General features: G+C 35.9%; 1 protein-coding gene across 1 annotated transcript; it reads right to left on the reverse strand.

Moving 5' to 3' along the window:
• Positions 1–1,294: 1,294 nt before the first annotated feature.
• On the reverse strand, positions 1,295–19,092 carry CHMP4C (charged multivesicular body protein 4C). Its single transcript, XM_039345495.1, has 5 exons — positions 18,562–19,092; positions 6,754–6,931; positions 5,421–5,529; positions 3,849–3,957; positions 1,295–3,050 (listed from the first exon to the last, which is right to left on the reverse strand). The coding sequence occupies exons 1-5, from the start codon at positions 18,764–18,766 to the stop codon at positions 2,986–2,988; spliced, it is 666 nt and encodes a 221-aa protein (XP_039201429.1). The 5' UTR covers positions 18,767–19,092; the 3' UTR covers positions 1,295–2,985.
• Between the last annotated feature and the right edge of the window lie 253 nt (positions 19,093–19,345).

Raw genomic sequence — 19,345 nt, forward strand, 5'->3', positions numbered from 1 at the left:
GCTATTTAAGATTCACTAAGGCTAGGAAAAACGTTTTTCAAGAAAAGTGTTATAAAACTCCAGTTGTACTGGAAATTTCAATGTACATGTATGTATGTGATAGTTAATGTGATAAGTCATCAGGCTTAGAACTTTTCCTGCTTTTATGGATGTAATGGTATCACTAATTATTGGTTAAATTGAAATTAAATATTTTATCCCATTATCTTTGATAATAGAAATATTTGTTTAACTGCATTTATCAAGGGACCAATAGTTTATTGTGTCTTTCCTCTCACTACCAGTATATGTATTTAATGCACAGAAAGAATTAAATTTTTGCCCTACACTCCAAAAACCTTTATGTAATATGTATATATTATCACTTTGCATACAGAGAAAAATATTCTTTTTCTCAAAATTTCTTTTTTATTTTTTAATGAATCAAAATAATATAATCATGAAACTACTGAAATCTAGGGAGAAAAGTTTAAAACTCTTACTGCATATTTTTTGAAAACTGGATATTGTAATAATGATAAATTTAAATATCATCTAAAAAAATAGGAAGATCCTTGGGGTATGATAAGATTTATTTATTTATCCATCCATTTAACTAAACACCAAAATACTAAAAAATAATTGAATTGACAACAAATCTGGAGTTTAGTATGATCTTGCTATGTTAGATTTAAAAGCTGCCATCACTAAATAAAATTCTAATATAAAAACTTGCAAAATTTTTCATTTCAAGAATTAAATTTAGGTGGGTAATACTGTGATCTAATAAAGAAACCATATGATCTCCTCTACTAAAGTAAAAAGATGTTAGAACTCCTATGTGATATATCTGGATAATCCTTAGACCTTAAGTACAGTACATCTACCAAATTATTTAATAACCATTGTTATTTCTTGTTTATGATTAGAGCAGTAAATCAGAGACCCTATACATCTAGCAGATGTTGAATTTCCACAAAGATACACAATAACACAGGTCCTGCATATAGATTTCTTGTAAAAAAGCAATGTCAGATTTTAAATTGCACAATTTAATACTTATTAGAATATTTAAATCTTTTATATTCCAGGAAAGTAATAGTAATGTCATCTTAAATTAAAATTCAAAAGGGAGAGGGGTTAGGAAAAAAACCTACTTATGAAGAGTCTAATTTCAGGGATTTAAAAAATGGCTGATGTACATAATAATTTTGGAACTTGTCTACTACTATTTTGAGAGATTTTTTTTAAAAATTCTTCATATGATTTATTTCCCCGATTAAAAATAAGATAGTTGAAAGAAGATACATAAGCATCATATAAATTATTGTATTTATTTAAATATTTAAAGAGAACAGTACTATCCAAATCAAAAAAATGAAGAAATAGTGAATAAGGTTCGTTTAAAAACCACAATCATAACATATTAAATTTTTTCTACTTGACATATCTGCCATCAAGAAAATATATATGAATCCAGCACACAATTACTTGAATTTAATCCATTTGATTTACTAAATTATGACCTCCTATTTTTAAAGAGGCTAATAAACTCAATATCACTTGCTGGTCACTCAGCTAAAAAAATCATTCTACTTTTTTCCCTTTTATAAAATCAAATTAATCAAACTTACATAAAAATCAGTAAAAGTTTGGTGCTACTAAATTTGAGTAAACTAAATCATATTCAATATTTTAGACTGCATAATGCATCATAGTTTCCCTGGATGCACTAGATCGCATGCCTTTATCACCTTATACATTCAGTGATTAAGTGGGCTCTTGATAAAATATGAATATTCTAGATTTGTTTTAAGTGCATGTGGGATAAGACAGAAGTGCAGGCTGGGAAAAGATTTTTTAAAAAACCAACCATGGTATAACATTGTTCAGAATCGCTAATTCCCAATCCATTAAAAGCGGAGTAGGAGAATCAACTACTCTAGCTCTTAGATGGGCAGTGGAATCTCATCCCTGAGACTTATCAGGATTATAAACAACCTGAAAGCCAAACAATCCAAAGCTCTTTTCTGAATTGTCCCAGGACCAACCAATTTCAAGACATACCAATCATCTAAACACAGCTGATAATGGATCTATGACACCCTTCCTTTTCTGATGATCTCTTCCAGAACAACAAAATTGGAAGGATCTTAAAAGGTTATCTATTCAGTACAAGATCTGCTAGATTGTTCACCCACCTCTACTGAAGAACTTCACTGGAAAAAGAACTCATCACTTCATATGACAACTTATTCTACAGTCTCTGTGACTGTACATGACAGCTCATACAGTCAGAATGGTCCTCTTGTCATCTACCTTGAACCCATTCCTGTACTTTTAATCCACTTGTTTTGGCCCTGCCCTCTGTATAGAGAATGCATCCTCTCTTTCAACAGAGATCCACTTTCATCATTATCTCAGTTTTTAAGGTACAAAATCTTCATTTCTGCTTTGTACTCTGAACAAGCCATTAATATTATAGAAGGACCACAGAAAACAAAGAACGCAGTGCAAAATTGCTACAAGATTTCTCTAGTCAACCTAAATACCATGGGTTTTAATCATTTCATTTGGAAAAATATTTTTAAAAGAGATTCCAAAACCAAGCCAATTTTAATTCTCTTTCAAACCACTGCAACATTCACTATTGCAGCAACAGGTTTTGCAACCTATACATGTTCTAGGCATTAAAAAAGTATCAGCTAGAAAGAATAACATTAATTAAAATTCAGTGTTGCTTGTTATCTGGTTTCTTTAGCATAAAAATGGTATGTCTGGAGATATAACTGAAGGAGAAAGACTATACTTGAGAATGCTGGCTTTTTTTAAAAAAATGAAAGAATATATACAAGACTATATAAAATATATACACATATTCTACCAGTGACCAATTTGGGTCAAAATTCCACATAGCTACATTCTGTATAAAATATAAGCACTATTCCATGAAGTCCTTCCATGATATTCCCGTAGTATTCCCTTGAACCCAGTGAGAAATTGCTGTTAAGATGCCCATGCTGCCAGTTGCTGCATATCTTCATCATCTTCCACCCTCTTCTTTGAAGATGCTATAACAAAAGATAATAATTTTTCAACATACTAGAACAACAAAGATATAGTTTTGCAGTCTCTGGAAAGAATATTTGGATTAGAGGCATTGTGGCTAAAAATTAAAAGACATATTTTACAAGACACATCTTATAAAAAGATGACTTCAGTAAAACTATTCAATAAGAATTCCTTACATAGCTTTACATCAGATCAGAAGACCTGAATCCAGATGACCAAATCCAAGTTCAGCTTTGGCTACTGCCAAATTATTACTCCTTGTACAGTGTATTTTTTCAAAATATTATTACTCCTTGTACAGTGTATTTTTTCAAAATTAGTGGTCCTCGCTTCCAGTAATTGGAACTGAGGAGACCATCGCTAAGCAAGGAAGGAACATTATGTGATTGCACTGACTTATGATAGCAATTCCAGTTGCCATTTTTAGGCAAATCCCATGCAGTAGCAACATTCTGTAGTCAAGTGATCATCAAACTTTTTGCCAGCTTCCTCACTGACTTTGCTTGCTGAAAGCTGTGAATGAAGTTTGATCATTACATGACACAAGATACTGTGATGTCATAATTGTGAGCTGGTTGTCAGGTATCCAAATTGGCACCACGTGACCATGGGGACACTGCCAACAACCAAAACTATAAGTACTCTTCATTGACATCAAGAACTCATATCACTCTTAGATGTTAAGATAGCTACTATAATATCCAGGTATGTTAAATTTCTGTGATTTTTCCTTCTCTCCTTAATATTCTTATATCCTACTTTCATAATAGACTAATTAATATAAGAAAACAATTTACCAGGATGAGAAGGCAATTGGGTAGCTGGGACACTTGGTAAATGAACATTTTTCATCTTATTGTTGAGTTCCTCTTGCTCCAGTTCTTCTAATTCTTCCAAAAGTTCATCCTGAAAATTTAAAATTTGGCAGGTTATATTTCAATAAACAATGTCTAAAGTCAACAGAACCTCTAACTACAACAGTCTCACAATTGTAGCCAACCAAGTATAGCTGCCTTTATAAACTTTATAAAAGAAACTTTATAAGTTTATTTTAGGTTTTCAACACACCAGGAACCTATACAAATGGATACTTTTAGGACAAATAAATTTTATTGGAGATCTGTAGAACAGCAGGCAGAACTGATGGGCAGAGTTAAATGTGTCATCAGTTTAAAATCCTTGCATTGCCACAAGATATCCAGGTCCAGCCCCCCTTGAATTCCATTGACCCTTATTTAGCGCCAGTTTAGTACTGACCATTAATTGACCAGAGTCTTGTATATGAATAAATCTTCTATAATGCAATTTTACAAATGTACCTGATATTTTGCACCTGACGAGCTCAACCAAATATTTTAAGTAGCTATTGATTGATAAGAATAAAATAACATAACATAAAAAATATCAAAATTATATTATGGTACTTGACTAAAAATATATAGTTGAATACAAAATATAGTTGAATACAAAAAAAGGCTACAAGTATTTTTTTAAAAAAAGAGTTGTTCTACTTTGTGGTCATTCTATTATCCAAAAATGACTCGATGGCTTCACTCTTTCTGGTTTTGTATAGAGAAGCTATTGCTACATACTCATAGTTGCTTCAGTTTAGCGGTAGAAAATGACTCAATTTAAATGATATTAATGAATTCCACTCCAAATATCTCAATGTGTACTGAGCACGCTTACTAAATGTATTGAGGGCAAAAACAGAAAAGTGGGGAAAGAGGGATAGAACAAGACCTCTTGAAATCTGCCAACTATTATTCATCACAAGACACAAAGAAGAGGAGTCCATCTTGTATTCCATCTTTCATTATCTTCTTCATGGGCTAAAATAGGGAGCTTTTTCTATTTTCTGTGTTGAATCACAACCTCTAGATGAGGTCCTCAAAACAGAAGAGCTGGTTTGCAAGTATGGTGAAAATGGGAATAGACAAAAATACAGTAGCTTAACTATAATCTTCCCTCCTTGTATGTGACACAGCTTCCCTTAATGCCATATGAGGACAATGGAGTGTACTAGAAGAAGGCATGATTGACAAGCTAGAATAAAATTAGGAATATACCACACATTGCTACTACCTATGTAGACTCCATCTGATATGTCAAAAATTCAATTATTTTGTCAGAAATGGGAATATGTATTTGCACTGTTTTGACATAGCAATTTGCATTCTCTTTTGAATACTTTATTCAGGACAGTCCAGTCTCTATTTTTCAACAAATATTTCTTCAATCATTTGAGAATTGCATTTCAGGAAAAATGTTAAAGCACTTGGAAAAGAGCTAGACAACAATTATAGCAAATTTAAAATTAGCGGTATTAAAGTCAGGGACATTTTTTGTTCTTAGATGTCAAAACATACCTCATCAAAGTCATCACCAACCCTTCTTGTGAGAGCCTCTGTGATTTCTTGGGCAATATCTTGCTGCTCAGTGATATCTTGCATCATTTCATCAATTTTGTCCAAATCCCTAAGGATAGAAGGAAAGAAGGAATTATTTAATCAATTTGTATATCATGCTTCAAGACAGGATGGCAGAGTGGATTCCAATAAAATTATGAGAGTTTCATAAAAATCAATAATCATCAAAAAAAAGCAACAGCAAATACAGATTTAAATTTTGGGGGGGGGCAGTATTAAAGGTCTGGGGAAATAGTAAAGATATAATATTAAGTTATCTACTTTAATGAAGCACTTTAATAAACAAAGTATAATTAATAAATTCACATTCTTTATAAACCATTATCTTGGCTTATTAGTGTATTTAAAGGGCCATCAAAGGCAAATTTAGCCTGTGATAAGGTGAAAGTTGCAGGAAAATGCCTTCAGGTATTCAACTTCCAAATTCCATAACGGCTTTAAATCCTATAAAAGCCTTTGAACTGCTTACAAAAAGTAGTGAATTAAATTATTAATTAAGCAAAACAGGTATGTACATAAGGACAGTCCCAGTGAGTTTTCAAACAGTTTGCATTTTGGAGATTTGGAAAACTAATTGGGAATTTAAACATGGGTGTCCTAGAGATGGATAAGCCATAAAATAATTCTCTTTTATGCTCAGAACATCATGAACCATTTCCGGCTTTGAGGATTAACATATGTAAAGTCACTATACTATTTTTGGCATGGCTGAATTGGCAAGGTTCACAGAAGGACTAAACATTCAGAAGATTTCTGGAAGATTCTATTTTTCCAGAAATCTTCTGAATGTTTGATCCTTCTGTGAACCTTGCCAATTCAGCCATGCCAAAAATAGTATAGTGTGTACCTTCCAGATATACAAACTTCAATTCCCACAATTCTAAGGAATTACCATTGTAACAGAAGAATTCTGGAATTTGAATTCCATTCAACTTCAGGTATTCGATTTGGAGAAGGGCAATATAAAAGGGAAAAAAAGATGCTTATTGGTAGAGACATGCAGAAATTTCAGTTGCAGAAATATGTACAACTTGCAGTGATCTATGGTTCAGGCCACATTAATCTTATCTGCTGCTGGGTAGCTAAATCCCAGAAAAGAATTCAACTTTAGATTAATGTGTAACAGTAAAATCTTAGCAACTTTATCTATATCCAAAGACATATACAAGAATGGAACATCTTGGTTTTTATACAAGAAAGAAACCCACCAAATAGGTGTAAATGTAAGAGTTAAGGTTATTTTCTGTGGGGTTTGACAACTTTTTCCACTTACATGTTTTCATGTACTTTTTTCATGGCCTGAGCAGCATAGCCCATATTCTTGAATACTTCTGTATTTGTGTGAGAATTTTCAAGAGCCTCACGCTGGAATTCAATAGTGGAAAGAGTCCCATCAATTTGGCTCAACTGTTTTTCATACCTCTTTTTTCTTTTCAGTGCCTGCAGTGCAGCTGGTGAAGTAAGAACAGGGAAAAATATCTCATAAGTCAATGCAAAAGATATCTATATGGCTGCTTTAGATCTTAACATCAAATCAGAGACAGATTGCCACATTTACTGAGCAAGCAAATTCAGTGAAGCTAAATAAACAGAGAGGTGGGACATCTATCAGGACACCCAACTGGAGGGCACCTAGGTTAAGGAAAGCTATACTAAATTCCAAACCATCTTCCCAGCTTATTACAATAGGAAAAGAATTTGGTGATTCAAAGAGGTTAATTGTTCTTCCTTCTGAAAGGTACTGTATATTCCCTTTTTTCCCATTTAACAATAAAATTACTGCTATAAATCAGCAATATCTTTGGCTGTACACAATAAAGGTTAAGAGATGTGGTCTCCACCACATATTTTAGAACAGAGGTCCAACAATTTCTTGCCATTGGCTATAGTGGCTCAAGGCATCAGGTTACTTTTAAAACAAATAGAGGGTAGGAAGAATCCAAGATCACTTTGGATAATGATATGGGTAGTATATAAATTAATAAATAAGTAAATTTCCTTATTGTGGCTGAATGCAATGTTCTTAATCAACATAGCAAATTTAGTGACAGCCCCCCCCCTCAAATTAAAAGAAAAAGATTGTTCTTTGATAATGGCCATTTATTGATACTGAGGCATACAGAAGCAGGAAGAAGAAATAAAATAGAAGCAGTTTGTAACAGAGACTGAGATATAGAGAAGCAGCTAGCTAAAGGCTGAAAATATCTTGGATATGTATTAGAAGCACAATTTCTCTATGGAACATCTTCTCTTTGCTACAAGGTTATTTTGATTTTTTTCTCCATCCTATAAAAGTCACCATTGAACTCTTCCTTCAAAAGAAGCCAAACTCTAGCATCCTTGAACATCTCATTTTGAGGGAGATGTTGGGAACATACTAATTGGAAAAGTACAACAACTTATAACAAAGACCGGTGTGCAGAAATATTGCCTCCATTCACATTTAAAAACTGGAAAGATGAGTCAGATGTGACTATAGCCATCACTCCAAAACAAAAAAAAAATGAAGAATCAAGGGAACTCTCAAGTTTATAGGGCCCAAAGTATGAGAATTTGAAACTTCAAGAGTTTTTTAGTCCTATTAGACCAGGTAGACAACTACCACATATCCTAAGGTCATGTCACATTTTTTAAAAGCATTAACTTGTGACCTCAAAATATTTAGAAATAAAAGTTTTAGGAGACTACTTTAACTTGAACACATCTATAGTTCTTTTTAGGACAGATATCATTCCCTGATCTCACATATGAGCTCCCAGCTATGGGGAACCCATAAATTTAATAAATAAATAACTTACTTGCAATAGTGGCAAATATCTGTATAAATAAATATTAAACAAATTCCTAATTATCAAACTGCATGAGATTTTGGTATTTTTGTCACAAAACTGGAAATAAATTGTTAACCATAATTTGGGTAAATTTAATTTTAGAAATTGTAATTGGACACAAGTATCATTTTGTAAAAAACACTGCCACTCCCTGTTCTGAACTATACATGGATAAGAATATATAACTACTTTGCTTTTATGCAATACTGTCCCCACGGTTTCCAAAGTTTAATACTAGTCAATGAACAAATTAGCACTGTAAAATCAAAAACTGAACTATTTAATTCAGAATCACCGCAAGTATGATCTGACAGCAATGGAGACAGACTTTAAGGCAATGATTCTTAACTTCAACAACTTTCAAACGTGTGGACTTCAACTTCCATCTGACAGTTGCTGATATTGAGAACACTAGTCTGAGAATTTTGATAATAACACTACTTTATGCGGTAAATGTGCATGTCTTGTTTATTGGACTGGCAAATAAACCAAGTCCTAACCCCTAGATTTGACAGTACTGGAAATAAACTTACATCAGAGAAACTCTGAGACTGGAAAAAGAAGATCCCACTCCAAACAGTCAGAAAAAGTAGAAAGCCAGATAAGGAGAATCAGAGACTAATCTGAAATAAACATAATGCCACAAGTCATAATTCTACATAATTTTGTTTTAAAACCATGCCATGATTTGTGGAAATCAGAAAATCTTTAGTTTGTATAAAGATTATAAAATGTATAAGATTATGATTTACATTATAAAATTTAAAGATTTTCTTTGTGTGTGTATATACATACATACATATTTTCTGACATGCATTTTTTCCTTAAAAAATGAGTTTCAAGCAAGCACAGGATTTATTATAGAGATTATATTTATAGACATTTTGGGTACTTGTCCAGTTAAGAGCCAAAGAAAATGAGATCAATAGTGTTTTCTCACAAATAGTTGCATACATTAAAACTACCATTATAACCATAATCAATGCTTTGATCATGACATAATAGAAGGCAGGTGCCAGGAAAGATACATAAAAATTCAAAATTTCATTAATTTCTGCAAACATGACAAAACCTCCTAAATCCTCATAATATTTATTTACTGTTATTTATGAAGAATTATAGGCTGATTTAACTGCAAATACTCTAAATCAGGCATGTCAAACTCGCAAGTCACATGATGTCGCGCAATGTATTGGGCCAATTTGACACCCCTGCTCTAAATAATGTACATTCTGAATTGATGGGATTTAAAAAAAAAAACAAATATAATAATATAAAAGAAAAGGTAATAATCGTAATAGCCTTCACCCAGATTACAGTGAAAATATTATTTTCCACAATAAAATCCATATTGCAGAGTGAGAACCTAGGAAATAGCCCACTTATCAGCCATTCTGGGAGAGCTGCCAAGAAACAACAACTGGTTTTCCAGAGAGAAAGAACAAAAAGCTCCTTTACATAAACAGACCTGGGGTCTCTAGTTTCCACTAACATTTGCAAGTTTGAATTGCATTTATTTTGTGTTTTCTTAAAACTTAACTAGATAGAATATTGAACAACAACTGATGAACGGTTTTAAATTCTACTTGTAAAAATAGTATCAAGTGAAAATTAAGCTATACCCTGAAAGGAGATTCTGGAATTTTGTAGTTTATAAAATAAAAAGGCCTCGTGTCCTGTTCCTACCAACCAATGTTTCCATAAGCAGCTACACACAGAACTACTTTAATCATTTAAACACTAAATATCTAATTGAATTTGAAAAGTGGTAGATAGGCTATAGTCCACATCTATGAAAATATTTATTCTCATGATGCTTGTGTTGTGAGTGCCTCATATGTGCCTCCATGTACAGTCTACAACTCAATTAGTTTGCAAGGTTATTAATGATTTAAAGATAATTACATAAAGGGAACTAAAATGATCATGCTTTAAATCAGAGTTCATCCATAACTCAAAAGATTTTTTTTGTTTTCAATTATCACCAAACTAAAAATTCAAAGGAGTAACTTCCTACTAGTTGACACTTTTATTCAGTAACTCCTACATGAAGATGTTTTTTTACACAGTGCAAAACTCAAAAATAATGGAATTGAAATAATAAACAATATATTCATTTTAGCTTCTCTCTTGTGTTTTTGAGACAAAGATGTAACGGTTACTACAACTGGAAAAAATAATTATGAAGAGAATATATTTAAGATATTTATATTATACCCGATTTCTAAAATTTTATATTACACCTGATTTCTAAAATTTCTAGGCAATGTATAGCAAAACTGAATACAATAAAAAAATAAAAACGAACATTGAAGCTAAAACAAAAGAGAGTAAGAGGAAACTATTAGATTCCAAAAGCATTTGAACAGAAGGTTGGAAAGCTGAGGAAAATAGCTTTAGACTTATAGACTTATACAGATAATCTTCAATTACAACCATTCAGTGACCATTCAAAGTTACGATGCCATCAAATAAAGTGACACATTATTGGTCTTTGCACATACAACTGTTGCACCATCTCTGTAGTCACATGATCACAGTTCAGATTTTGTGTTCCTAACTAAAGTTGTCCTTTCTCAAAAAGCAGAAAACAAAAGTTTCCTGTTAATATTTACCATTTTTGCCTTGAGTGACAAATGATAGAAAGGATGGGGGAGTTTATCAAAGCTAAATCTTGTACCACTATCCCATATCATAAGCAAACAAGAGTCAGCAGTTAATAAGACTTCTATGTAGCACCAAAAATCCTATTTAAGCATCTTCGATTGCAATTAGACTTTATCAGGGCTTTTTTTGTCATAAAACGCCCAGAACGGAGTTCCGGCACCTTTTTTGGATGGAACCTTGTAGGGTAGGCAAGGTGGGTTGTATGACGTGTGTGAGTTCCGGCACCTTTTTTTTTTTTAAGAAAAAGAGCACTGGACTTTATACATCAAAGCTATAAATGAGGAGGGAAGTTATTCCTTTATAATAAGAATTCAGTAAAGTATTTTCTCTGTTCACGTGTTTAAAGTCTGCAGATTGACTGGAAAAATGGCTTTCTCTCAAGACTAGGAGAAAAGTAACATATTTTGTTACATAGCTTTCTGGTCTACTTCGCAATCTCTGTTTGTGAATGTGCAGCCAGGCTTATTCTGTGGTAACTTGAAACTCCTCTGCTGTTATTCAACTTCAGTAGCAAGTCATGGCAACGTCATCACTTGGATGCTAATCATCATCAAGAGGTTTGCAACACATTCACTCACAGCTATCTTGCTATTACCATTGGAGTATTTTCCTGAAGTTTACCAAAAGCAATTTACTATGCCTCTTTGGGACCAAATTGTTGATAGTATTCATGAGAAACACTATAATTATCCTATTAGAGCACATTTTCCTGGATTTCAAACGCATCTAAATTCTATAGATATTCAAATCTTTGGAAGTATGAAGGGTTATCAGGATATATTAAGGCTTTGCCCATTTCATCCACAACCTCTGCCTGTTTGACACAAATGGAAATTTAACTGAATGTGGCGGCAGGATTCTCAGACTGCAGGTTGGCAATAGCAACTGGGACTGGGATGGAGTGGAGTGGAGTGGCTACGGCATCCTCGTGCATAGGTATAGGCTAGCCAAAGGGCAAAAATGGAGAGAGATAGGTGTGGTGAGGGATTTGGAAGCAGTCCTTTACTTTACTGTGGCTTAGGGCTGGAAGGGACCAGGCCTGGAATGGCTTGATTGAGATGGGTATTTACTTAACAATCCACAAATCTAACTTAAAATGGCAATAAGGACTGCTGAAATTGCAGTTGTTAAATGACGCAGCCGTGTAATATCTCACTTTATCACCGCACGGCTTAGTGATGGAAATTCTGATCCCAACTGTGGTTGTAATTCAAGGATTACTTGCATTTTGGGTTTTCCCACGTTCTTCTATTTACTGATGCATTAGTTTCAGTAGACAAAAAAGAAAAATACAGACATAGAATGAAATGAAATGTTGGGGAGAACATGAAGCTTTTGCCCTGGATCTGTCTGACACTTAAGATCAGCGGTGGGATTCAGTCGGTTCGCATCACTTCAACAGAACTGATAGCTAATTTTGGAAGCGGCATCCACACAGAGAACCGGTTGTTCACATATTTGAATCCCACCACTGCTTAAGATGCTATATTTCATTTTCCACATGTTTATCTCATGCTATACAACTCAGGTTTAAGAATGGTCACATAACACAGAGATACGTCTAGGCAATTCCAAATAATTGAATAAGCATTACAATCACCTTCACCAAATGTTGTAACAAAGTTACTCCCTGCATTTCTGTAGTTACAATATACGTAGCAACATATTCAATGATCTCTGAAATTGTAACTGGGGAAACATTATACAAATGCTGTGGGACAAAATTTACAGAACCCAAAATACCTTGTTATTTGTGTGGCAACTATGAAATGGAATTATAGGTTTTATGTCTCCCAGAATAATGTCACATTGTGTGATTTTTCTGGCCCCTTTTCATCAGATACCAGTAACTTCCCTATCTACAACTTGAATACAATGCTAGATTTCCTTTATTCCCCCCCCCAAAAAAAAACCACATAAAAACTGAACAAAAACCTGGGAGATTTAGTATCTTTTACTTGAACCGCAAAGTAGATTCTTTTCTTGATTTATGGTTGGAGCAAAACCAAAGTACTGTAGCAATACAGTACTTTTTAATATAACTGTACACATAAATACACTAACACAAGTAAATATTGCTTTTCTTGAGCGTACATTTGCCCACTCAGTCTTTCCTTTATAATTATAACATAATCTAAGAGTAATAATAGCAATCTTGTCTTCAAATTGCAGCACTCTCTCAAACATTTAACATTTTTGTGCGGCTGTAATCAATGTCTGGGACCTGTTTAACTCAGATATTGTGGTTTTAAAACTATGGTTCATAAATTAATACAAAGTGTGAACTTAGCTATAATAAAGTGCCATGAAGCAGCATATAAATCCAAGTGCTATAGCTATTGCTATTGTAGCTTATTCAATAAAATAATGAAACAAATGATGGTTAAGTGCAATCTATATGAATTCAACTAATGGACCACATTTCTAATTATACATGCATAGGATTGGAGTTTAGCAATCAAAGCATAAGATGAAATCCATGAAGCACATATACTCCAGTCTTATGCTTTTATCTCTTCTTAAAAACCTCCAGTAATAAAGCACCCAGAACCTCTGAAGACAAGCCATTCCACTGGTTAATTGTTCTCACTGTCAGGAAATTCCTCCTTAGTTCAGGGTTGGTTCTTTCCTTATTAGTCACATTCATTGCTTCTTTTCCTGCTTTCAGGTGCTTTGATGTTATAATATTATCCATTATTTAGGACAGGATTTTCCAAAGTGGCCAATATCAATCCACAAAGGTTGACGGGATTATCCATTATTATTATTATGGTTTGTTGCATAGTCACCCAGATGCTCAGACTGGATTTGGTATTTTTGTCCACCTATTGAGTCCTTCCCAAAGACCTGGAATAGGAGATGTGGATGTTTGATGTTGTTAAAAGTATGTCAAACATGCAAGCTGTTCTGAGTAAAGCTGCCTTTTGCAATTGACTGATGTTTTGTTGTTGTTGTTGTTCATACTATTAGTAAAGTAGTATTTATTAATTTAAAAAAAGAGTCAACAAGTTCAAAAAATGGTCTAGCCCTCCCCCCCCCAACTCTGTGAAATATTGGAAATAAGTTATGTAAAGGGGGTTGGCACTCTGTCTGCATCATATATTTAGAACTGAACATAATGAAACCAAATTTGGTGTGAAGAGAAAATCAGTAAAACACAGCTCTAGGGCTTTGGAAAAAGATAAAATAATCCTGAAAATTTCCCCCCCATAAATTCCTATGGGAGACACAAGTGGGCTGTGACTCAGAAAGAAGGTCACTGCATCATTCTAAGCCCTCCCCATTCTTCCCTCCAGATCATGTGACTCAGTGAAGTTTATATATATATATATATTGCACCCAGTGCTTTCCAGTATATACGTACACAGAAATGTATACAGACATAACATAAGGTGATAACTAAAAAACACAGATACAGATACATTATTTTGTTACCCAAACAGCTGACAAGGCCAATGCTGGTAAAGGTGTCTGAAAGAAACAATGCTCTGCACACTTTTCCCACCTTTCTTTAAAAACAAACAAACACTGCTATAGCTTTATCATGGATTTCTCATCTTTTATGGCAGGAAACCTTTCGGTTTTGATGATCATGGTTGAAGTAGGTTTTAGAGCTCAAAAAAAAAAAAGGATTCAAAAGGAATGGAGGAAACTGGGAAGTCTTGAATCCAGATACATCTATTTCACTGTCAAAGTGACTCTGGGCAGTGTATAGTTAAAAACCAACCAACCCTGTATTTTAAAACTAAATTGACTACCATTTTGTAACATACGGTGTCACATAGTTTGTGCTTTCAGTTGGGATGAAATGTAATCTAAAATTAGAACTCTACACAGTGGTGGGATTCAGCTGGTTCGCACCACTTTGGCAGAACCGGTAGCTAATTTTTTGTTGCCCAGGCCCAGAATGGACTTCTGGAAGTAGCATCCACACACAGAATCGGTTGTTCACATATTTGAATCCCACCACTGACTCTACAGCTGCTTTTTCTGTGCTTGCAGATCCATTCTAGCTAGCTAATAAAAATAGTTTCAGGAAGTGTGTTCTAAATTTATATAACTGTATATTAGCTACCTTCACTATAATAAAAACTAATTCCACTTTAATGAGAAGCTGAACAAATTTTTATTAAAAACTGTACGCTTACAACCATTTGTTTAATGACTGTTTGAAGTCAACATCACTGAAAAAAAGTGATGACTTATGACCAGTTTTCACACTTACAACTGCTGCAGCAGCCCCATATTGCCCTGGGGACAATATTGCACCTTTAGACTTTAGTAGCACGATGTAGAATACAATGACTTTATTTCAAAACATATCTATTTCATGTTTTTTCCCTGATTGCACCTAACCACAATACAAATATATCCTGATGATTTTTTTATTTCCTGCCCCAATGACTCTGTTGTCAGCTCCCAAGTGAGACAGCCCAACATCATCCTTATTCATACCAGTGTTAAATCAGTGCTTTTCCCCCAATTTCAACATTGTCTTCAAGTTTTTTTAAATGTTAGGTTTTGCAACTCTTTACTTTCAAAGAAAACCACATCACATCACATTACAAAAAAAGAGGTTGAAACTTTGGAAAAAGTGCAAAGAAAAGCAACTAAGATGATTAAAGGCCTGGAGACTAAAACATATGAAGAACAGTTGCAGGAATTGGGTATGCCACTCTAGAGAAAAGAAGGACTAGTAGGGATATGATAGCAGTATTCCAGTATTTGAGAGGCTGTCACAAGGAGGAAAGGGTCAATTTATTTTCCAAAGCACCAGAAGGGAGGACAAGAAACAATGGATAGAAACTAATCAAGGTGAGAAGCAGCCTGGAATTAAGGAGAAACTTCCTAACAGTGGGAACAATTAACCAATGGAGCAGCTTGCGGTCTGAAGTTGTGGATGCTTCATCACTAGAGGATTTTAAAAAGAGATTAGACAGCCATTTGTCTGAAATGGTATAGGATCTCCAGTGTGAGCAGGGGGTTGGACTAGAAGACCTCCAAGGTCCCTTCCAGCTCTATTCTGATTGAAAGATTGGTAAAAGGGGCAGGGGTCAAAAAATTTGATTCAGTATGGCAGGTATGTAAATAAAGCCTTACTCCTTTCTCTATGTTACACGTGCACTTTTTTACATTCATCCATGTACATCACAGGTATTCAATCTTGTGATGGCAGTTGCCATCTTGATTTTTTTCTACATACCTCACTCCTACATATGCCTTATCTTGGAATTATTTAACTCCAGTGATTTGAAACAGAAAAGGGAGGTGTCATGATGTATTTACGTCTATATTTTATATAAATTTGCTTATTTAAATTATATAAATATATATTTATTTACTTCTCACACAAGTGACATTTTAAGCATGCATGTAAAATTTCACACCTGAATCCTAAAAACCACTTTGTTTATACCATGAATAAACGTTATTTAGAAAGAATGTTGGAATACCTGAAAGGCCAGGCTAGGAACAGTTTGTCAGTTGAAAATTTATCTATGTGGACACTAGGAGTCAAAAACAACTCAATGACATATAATCAATTTAAAAATAAGTCCTATTCAGTAAGTTGGATTTGTTAAGGCACAACTATCCTTACATAAGGATTCTTAACAAAGGCAACATTAGCAATGCCCTAACCAAGATCAAAACAATAGTTTAGTAGATAACCTTAAAAGTTTTATTCAAAAAGCAAGGCATTATTCTGAATACCATTATACAGAGAGAAAAGTTCTATTACTGTAATTCAGTGGTTCTCAAACTTTTTAATGCCGCGACCCCAACCGGTCGTAAGTCGAGGACTACCCAACCAGTCGTAAGTCGAGGACTACCCAACTGGTCGTAAGTCGAAGACTTTCCCTGCCCGGGAGCGCCGCGCATGCGTGGTGCCGCCCCTGTGCCAGCCAAGGCCTAGCTGGCAAAGGACAGCGACAGCGCGACCACCGGCTGGGCCACCAGCTGGCCCAGCCCAGGCAGGTAAGGCACCCACCGGGCCCCACACGCGGCAGCAACCCTCCCTGCGCCCGCCGCTGCCCCGCTAGCCTTACCTTGGCCACCGCCCGTTTGGGGCGGCGGCAGGCAGGTCCAGGCACTCCTGGGCGGCCATGGCAAACGGCAGCGACGGCGCAGGGCGACCATCAGCTGGGCCACCAGCTGGCCCAGCCCAGGCAGGTAAGGCACCCGCCGGGCCCCAAGCACGCCAGCAACCCTCCCTGCATTCGCCAGCCTCCCACCTCCCACCCCTGGCCCTCTTTTACTTACTTTTAGTAGTTGCTCAACAGGGAAGGAAGCTTTCCTTGCAGCATCGTTTGCAGACTGGGTTTTGGCGGTCTCAACAGAGCAGAGACAGCCTGGGCAATTCCTATTGGCTTTTGAAAGAGAGCCTATTCTATTGGCTTTCGAAAGCCAATAGATTCTATTGGCTTTCGAACGCCAATAGAATAGAGTCTCTTGAATAGAGTCTATTCTATTGGCTTTGAAAAGCCAATAGAATAAGAGGGAGTAGCACAGCTAAAGAAAAGGGGGAAAAATGGCGGACAGCCTTGTTTGGCGACCCCCGTGAAATGGTCGTTTGACCCCAAATGGGGTCGCGACCCACAGGTTGAGAACCGCTGCTGTAATTGCTTAAGTCAACTTATTTATTGAACCATCCACAATCAAAACTTTCTAGCAGGTATTAAGTTCACATACACAGCAATCTGGAAAGAAATACCGGCAGAAGGATTCAAAATAGCTCAGATGAAAGCTGGTGAAGTCTTGCGGAAGGAAGTTTCTATTCTGGGAAATAAATTTATGAGGGAAGAGTACAAGAAGGATTTCTGGCAATAAAGTCCTCAGGATAGCATTTAAAAACAGGAAACCATCTGAAGGCAAAAATCTTTAAATGTAGGGCTGATATTACCTTTAAAATAAGCACAACAATGGAATATCTTAAATGTAAGAAAGGGGCACATAAGATCATTAAGCTCAGTGTTTAAATTTATTTCACTGAGGCTTATTTCTCTTATAGGATGTGAAAACAAAAAACATTTTACATAGGAAAGAAAGCATTTTCATCCTAGGTAGAGCCACACATTATGATTGTCAAAGGGAGGCTGAGCTTCAAATATAGCAAGGGCCAAATCAGAACTCACTGACACACAAACAACAATCTCCAGCACTCAAATTATAACTTTGTTCAGTCAAACTTTAAAATTAAGCACAAGCAATGCAATGCAAGTACCAGAATTTAAAAAGACAGTGACCAACCTCCAACTTCTACCGTGTATAAAAAGAAATCACTATACCGAATAGAAAAGTTAAAAGCCTCTCACGTGGTTAAGGAAACAGTGCTCGATGTAAGGTTTTGCAATACAAAGTCACTTTCTGCCTTTCCTCATAACCAATACAATAACAATACTTTTTTAAGGTCGTGGACAACTGCCTAAAACCATGACTTCAAACGGTTAATTGTGTGACAAGGCTTTATACTCTGCTCACGCTGGGGGGGAGGGGAGGGCTCGTTTCCGAAAGCCTCAACATCTCAGCGATGTACTCTTATCACCTTGACTTCAGATTCAGGCCTGCTTCTCGAGATAACCCACCTCGCTTGTCTCGGGTGCCGTGTTTCTTAGCCAGGGCCAGTTCCTTGGCGACCCGGGCTTCCAGGTATTCCTGCTTCTTGGTCAGCATTTCTTCCGTCTCCCGCAACCGCGCTAAAGCCTCCTGCGGTGTGGGCCCGCCTTTGCCTTTCCCCTTGGAGTAGCCAGAGCCCCCGCCGCCCTTGAAAAACTTCTGGATCTTGCTCATCTTCGGTCCGCCGAATCGCCAGCGTCTGAAGGAAAGTCGGCCTGAACACCCCCGACTCCTTCGGGGTTTTCTGTTTTGTTTTTCCCGAGAACTAACGAGCGACGGCCAACTCTATCCGCATTCCCTAATCCAGTCCGGTCACGCAAGCGGAGAAACGCCTAAAAGGAAGGAAGCTGGCGCGGCTCCCAAGACAGACGGCAGAGTCACGTGACCCACGCGCACCTGCTACAGGTTCTGCGAGCGGGGGTTGTGTCTCTCGAATGGCATCCGCAACCGCTGAAACCCTAAATTGCTCGCTTGGGAAGGAAGCCGCGCGCCCAGTAAAAAGGAGAAATGGTGGATGTGTGACGTGGAAAATCTGGACTTGCTCCCCCCCTCCCGCCGGAACATGCCGTCCCGAGCTGTAACAAAACTCCCGTTCCTGAAGTTTGGATAAATAGTCATGTATTTTCGGTATAGCTGCAGAAGCACGTTATTCCAGAGTTAAGCAATATTTAGAGAGTTTGCTGTTAATTCACAGAAATTGCATTCCTGTTTCAAACTCCATTTATTATTGTTGCATTTTTACTTTGAAACATT

This window comes from Crotalus tigris, unplaced genomic scaffold (genome assembly GCF_016545835.1).
Source record: "Crotalus tigris isolate CLP2741 ecotype Arizona unplaced genomic scaffold, ASM1654583v1 scf7180000017952.28453644438:3035480, whole genome shotgun sequence".
Lineage (NCBI taxonomy): Eukaryota > Metazoa > Chordata > Lepidosauria > Squamata > Viperidae > Crotalus > Crotalus tigris.

Excerpts from the sequence above, each read along its gene's own strand:
- CHMP4C (XM_039345495.1), bottom strand. The coding sequence starts at position 18,766 with ATGAGCAAGATCCAGAAGTTTTTCAAGGGCGGCGGGGGCTCTGGCTAC. Across the intron at positions 6,932-18,561 it reads CGGCACCCGAGACAAGCGAG|CTGCACTGCAGGCACTGAAA; the intron begins GTGGGTTATCTC and ends TTACTTCACCAG. Across the intron at positions 5,530-6,753 it reads AAAAAAGTACATGAAAACAT|GGATTTGGACAAAATTGATG; the intron begins GTAAGTGGAAAA and ends TTCTATCCTTAG.